This window comes from Pundamilia nyererei, unplaced genomic scaffold, assembly GCF_000239375.1.
Source record: "Pundamilia nyererei isolate P.nyererei 1_Seehausen unplaced genomic scaffold, PunNye1.0 scaffold00026, whole genome shotgun sequence".
Classification (NCBI taxonomy): Eukaryota; Metazoa; Chordata; class Actinopteri; order Cichliformes; family Cichlidae; genus Pundamilia; species Pundamilia nyererei.
Window position 1 is genome coordinate 3,263,344 of NW_005187427.1, and position 5,930 is coordinate 3,269,273.

A 5,930-nucleotide genomic window follows, 5' to 3' on the forward strand; every position below is an offset into this window, starting at 1 on the left:
CACACACACACACACACACACACACACACACACACACACATTCTCACACACACGCACAGAAAATACACATGGATAGAAACAGACACAAAGTTAATCATTGACAGCATCTTGCATCATCAACACTTTCGTTGAGAACTGAATTAGAGGATGTGATACCAAGAAATGCCTTAGAGGAAGTGTGCAGATGAGATTATAGTCACAGCCTGTTCTGCAAGGGGTGGAAAGAGATGGTATCTGTCCACCGATTAAAATAAATCAAATAATATATTAAATTCATTAGTTTATTTGTGTTCTGTCAGACGTGTCAGGCAGAAAGTTTTTTTTTTTTTTTTTTTTAAAAACCATCTATGTTCTGTTTGTTTTATTTGACTCTGTGATAACTGGAACCTGATCCTGCAGTTTGTGCACAAGCTCCAGATCCGCTGTGTTTAGTGTTATTCGCTCAGCTCGAAGCTTCGTAAGAGTCCTAATGAATCTGATGCAAACGTCTTGGTGATACCACAAGACACCTACACAAGATGTAAATGACCTATTGCTTCCTTCCTGTTAAAAGGGAGTTTCTCTTTCCCGCTTACCCCAATCGCTACTCATAGGGGACCAACTGACTGTTGTGGTTTGCACACTATCGTCACAAGGTCTTTACCTTGCAGCATAATTGCCTTGAGGCGACTGTTTTTGTGAACTGGCCTTATATAAATAAACTTGAATTGTATTCAGTAATGAAAAAAAAAAAAAAGTTTTATGGTAAATTTTCAGTTTACCTCTGTACTGTTATCTTAGTCGGCTCCAGTAGTTGCCAGACGCACTCCTCCAGATGCTTGCTTTGTAGTCCCCTCGGGGTTTTGACACATCAGATTAAACAGCATTTTATTACTACACTCCATCAACATGTAAGGAGGTAGACTTACACACACTTATCTACTGAATTGGTGGCTTTTCTTGAGGTAATTAGTATTGCAGTTTTGTTTGGAGTATTTGTACATTATATTTCATGTTCTATAACTTGCATTTAACCTCATCTTTGTTGCATTCATTCTGGATCAGGTCTCTTGTAAGTTAGCGTGGTTTCCTGGTTAAATGAGCAATGACACATAAATAACACATCTTCCCAGTGATTCTGCCAAAAGTCATTAATTAGGTTTCAGGTTAGGTCATGCAGCCCATACAGTTATTTATTTGTATTTTTTGGTGTTACACGCAGTGTTTTCTTCTTCTTTATCCTCTAAATTTGCTGTGCACGCAGACGGCTGTGGCTTAAGATCAGGCTAACAACAACATAGCTTTTGTTAGCAACAACCTGCTTTGCATTTTTTTTCCTTTAACCCCAGGGTCTTAAATTGGCTAGTTGTTTAAAAATGGATATGCATCCCCCATCCATCTAAACTCAGCCCGCCTTCTGCACATTAAACTGCAGCCACTTAAGCAAGCCCAGAGGAACATCTGCTAACGAAGCCAAATAAGACACACGTCCTACACTGATGGAGCTGCGCCTCATTAAAGTTTGAGACACTGGTCCTTGTAAGAAAATCGCAGGATGACAATTAAAGGGAGAGTGGTTGTGAGCTTGTGGAGTGTCTGAGAAGGAAGGAGATGTTTTTAAAAATGGAGGAGTGACAACTAGTGGTAAAGGGCAGAAAGTGAGAGAGCAAGGGTGTGTAGAAAATGTTTCAGCTCTGAAGGGTTGTGATGGCCTGCTCCTTTTTGTTGTTGTTTTTGTATTTTTCCATAAACTTTTTTTTTTAATTTTTTTAAAGTTATTCAATATATAAATTAGACACACAGTGGTGTGTAATTGTGTACTGAAATCAAACAGCGTCCAGTCAACCGCCCTTTCTGTCCTCCTTTAGGCAACACGTTTGGGTTTGATCTGGCCTCCAGCAGGTCGAGGTCGCGGCCGAGGAAAGCTGGGCCCAGATCCTGGTGCGATGCACGTGGGCCGTGGCCGGAGTCGAAACCGGGAAATGATGGCGCGCGGCGGGGCTGTGAACCGAATGGTGGTTGATCACAGACCCAGAGCCCTGGCTATTTTAGGGGTCACTCAGGAGGAAAAAGAAGAGCTAATGCCGCACTTTGTGGTAAGAATATGGCAGGATCTCTCCCTCCAGTAATACAGCACGATGTTATTGCTAAGTAATAAAAACTGTAGTAATAAATACCACTTTATTCCCTCTTATATCTTTAGATATGTTAAGTGAATCATTTTCCCTGTGATAAGTCATAAATGTTTTGATGTGTATAACTATATCCTGATTGGCCAACTGATATTTTTTTAACCTAGAAATTTGGTGAAATCGAGGATCTCCGTGACCAAGACGCCAACAGTGTCGTCATGACCTTTAAGACACGGAGTGAAGCAGAGAATGTAAGTCACATGGCTCCAAATGTGTATGGGCTACATGTTCTCTTAATCTTGCTGCTTTTCCTCTAATCCTCTTCTAATAATAATAGAATAAATTAATAAATTTAAATAATTAAAATACTCCAGTATAGCATCTAAAAGAGCTGTACCTCTCTTTGGTGTTCTAGGCAGCAAACCAGGGAGCTAAGTTCAAAGGTCGTGTTCTGCAGATTTCCTGGTACAAGCCCAAGACGCCCTCTGTTACAACGGAGCCAGAGGAAGAGGAGGCTAAAGATGAGGACAGTGCGGTATGACAAATACACACACGGCTTCATGTTTTCCCAGTAACTAAAACAAATTAAGGAAAGGGCGTTGTGTACGACACAACTTGAAAATCTGAGTTGGGGAAACTTTTGAAGTTTTGGTTACATTCACAAAATTTTACTTGGTTATTTCTTTCTGCTGCTTGTTAATTTTTAACAGCATCTCCCAAAGGAAAAGGAGTGCTAGCCTCTCAGTACTAAGAGCATCTTAGCCCCATGAGTAAAACTGCATTACTGTCAGGTGAAATCCTTATGCTGTATTTATTTAAGGGGTTTGTTTCCTCCTTTGAGGTTGTGCCATTTCTTATATGTAACTTTTGTTTTTAAAGGTACGGTTGCCATTCTGAAAATGTGTCTGTGCACAGGTAGAAATTTGTTGTCAGATTTCCTCTGACTGCAGATCTACTTATAGCCACTTCATGCTCATCACGTTTTATCACAGGAGCTGAAACAGACAGATTTCTGGACAGGTCTACAGACTAGTTTGACTGGCAGAGATTAGGATTAATTTCCTGAGACTGATCAGCAGGTCACCTGTCATGGTGGATTCACCGATGGCTAACCAATCGAATGGAGGATGTCTAAATCTAAAGCATAAGAAATATCAGAAGCAGGCAGTCTGACCACTATAGGATTTTTAAGATCAGTACCAATATTTGGTGATTTTAAAATCTGATATTCCAGTATGTTTTTGGATTGTTTTCTTTTTCTTTTTTTTCTTTAAACAATAAATAATTTCCCTCTGCTACACTTTGAATCACTTTCTGTTTGCTGTGTTCTAAACATGCATGTTGCCAGGAGGAAAGCTGACTTAAAGTTTCCAGAAAAAGCATAAATATAAATGCTAACATGGTATTTGTTTCTACAGAAGGAAGCTAGCTCGTATTTACCTGGGGAGGAAGAGGAAGAAGAGGAGGAGGAAGAGGATGACGATGAAGACGATGAGTACGAGAGTCGATCTTGGAGGCGATAATGACATTCGTCATTATCATTAACTGCTCTCCGGCAGAATCAGTGGTCCCCCACTCCCACTCCCACGCAGATTAAAATTGATGTAAAGGAACTCACTTTTTTTTTCCCTTTCCAGTATTTTCAAAGTAATTTTAGACTCTAATCAAAGTAAAAGAAAAAAACGTCTTTACTTTATTGTACATGAAAAGAAGTGTAGATGGTCAACAGTTTTTTGTATCCCTCAACTAAACAGTTGTTTAAAACATCTCACTTTTGCTGAGAAAGATACATGTTTAGTTGTTCTTATAGCTAGAAAAACTTATGTAAGTTTCTGTGTGCTTACCAGATGGACAATATCAGTAATGCACAACATTTGTGTCGACTGTGAATAGGTATTTTTATACATACTGTATTTAAGCTCTTTTTCTCACCAGTTTTTGTAGAATCTTGTCCTCCGTTCAGGGACAGCCATTCCATCACCAACAGAACGTTCTCTGCCGCTACCACAGAGAAATTTATTTATTCTTTTTCCACACTGCATAAATGCACTGTGCCGTACCGATATTGGCAAAGTATGGTACAGCTTTCACTTCGCTCATAGTTTTGATGTGGTAAAGCCCAACGTGTTAAAGGATTGCATCTTTCTTTTTCCCTAAATGTGTGCTGGTATGAATATTTGCCAGTGCACATGCATGTTGGTGTTCCTAATAAACAGACAGACCCATAGAGATGCTGCACCGTGGCCATACAGCCAGTGCAGGTACAATAGGATACCAGTGCAATAAAAAAAACACAATCAATGTTTACAAACTTCCATGCACTTCATATACAGTCATGTAGTCATGTTCGGGAAAAAATCACCCCCACACACTTGTATTTTGTTGCTCACTCAGTTGTCCAGTGCCACTCTGTGTAAATACACACCCAAACACATGTTGTAATGTTCATCTGCTAAGAGTGCGTAACATTTTCACTTGTTTTCTTCTGTCACTTGGTCATTCAGAGGCCCTGACGGGACAAAGATCAGATCACCCATTTCAAAAATGTGAGATCCATAGACAGGTGTTTGAATGTAATGCTTAAAAAGAAAAAAAAAAGAATATATAAATAATTTCTTTGCCTTACACAGTCAGCGGATTGCTGAGTTTTTACAGGACGTGATTTACTTTTGTAAATTTTGTAAATGCTTGAAAGAGAAATTACTGTTCTTTTTTTTTTTTTTTCTCTCTAAGTTTAATATTTTTTTGTTTTGTTTTTCCCCCTTTTTGGGGGGGGGGGGGGTTAACGACTGATGAGGTTGTATCAGGTAGAAAATGTTGAGCAGGAGAGCTTAGTATCTCTGCTTTAGTCGCAAGAATTTTGTATTTTCAGTTTTCAACCAGTTCATATTGTTATTTGACTAAACTTGTCATTTAAGTAGGTTTTTGTTTGTCTGTTTACGAAATATAAGAGCTGTGGAAAACACTCTGAAAGACACCGAGTCATGCCCGTAACAACATTGATTTAGCTTAAGTGCAGCTTTGCCTCTATCTGAATATTGTCAAACTGTGCTCCGAAGCCACTCTGTGAGTAAAACCACAGTGTGTGAGTTCATGATAAATATTTTTACTTTCTGTTTTGCCTTTTTTTTTTTTTTTTTTTTTTTTTCCCCCCCCCCCCATATACTGTATTTTAGAATCCTCAAGGTGGGAGGAATCTAAAACCATTAAAACTCACATACAAATGTATTTGGTTAAAGAATTAGTCCTGTCCCTTCCACCAGATACATTTACATGCAGCTTAATGACGTTTTGTTTGATTTATGCTTTTCGTAACTCAGCTAAACTGATCATATCCAGTTTGAATGAAGCACCATAGGAGAAGAAAGACTTTAACTTATTACTGTGCAGACTTTACACAAGACATGCGTGTAGAAATGTGCACGTATGTGTATGTATGTGTATGTGTATGTATATATATATATATGCACATAATATGCACATTTTGGCCTGCGTGGTCATATATTCAGTCAGTGATTACAATTGGTTTTCTTTGCTCCCTAATGCACGCTGGCACCACATCTAAAAGGGTGCAGATCTTCCTCCCACCTACAATGTTGGTAGTGCTCTTGTGTGGATTGCATATCTGACTGTTGACTGATACTCAGACGCCTCCTGCCAGCGACCTCATTGTCCCAAAGCTGATGTTTTTACTTCCAGCATTAGCGTCAGAATGATGTGTGTGTGTGAGAGGAGAGGCTGTTGCTTTTCCCTTTGTACTTCATTATGATTTTCTCATGTGATGTTTTTGTTTTGTTTTTTTAATTTAATGAGGTCACT

General features: G+C 39.0%; 1 protein-coding gene across 2 annotated transcripts in view; it reads left to right on the forward strand.

Annotated features, from left to right (window-relative positions):
* The window catches only part of rbm27 (RNA binding motif protein 27), an 18,596-nt gene extending 14,872 nt beyond the window's left edge, over positions 1-3,724 (forward strand). For both annotated transcript variants that reach the window (XM_005727793.1, XM_005727794.1), the window contains exons 18-21: positions 1,848-2,075; positions 2,279-2,362; positions 2,527-2,646; positions 3,530-3,724. In XM_005727793.1, the coding sequence (XP_005727850.1) occupies positions 1,848-2,075; positions 2,279-2,362; positions 2,527-2,646; positions 3,530-3,634 (537 nt within the window). In that variant the 3' untranslated portion in view covers positions 3,635-3,724. The remainder of the gene's footprint in view (positions 1-1,847; positions 2,076-2,278; positions 2,363-2,526; positions 2,647-3,529) is intronic.
* Positions 3,725-5,930: the final 2,206 nt, after the last annotated feature.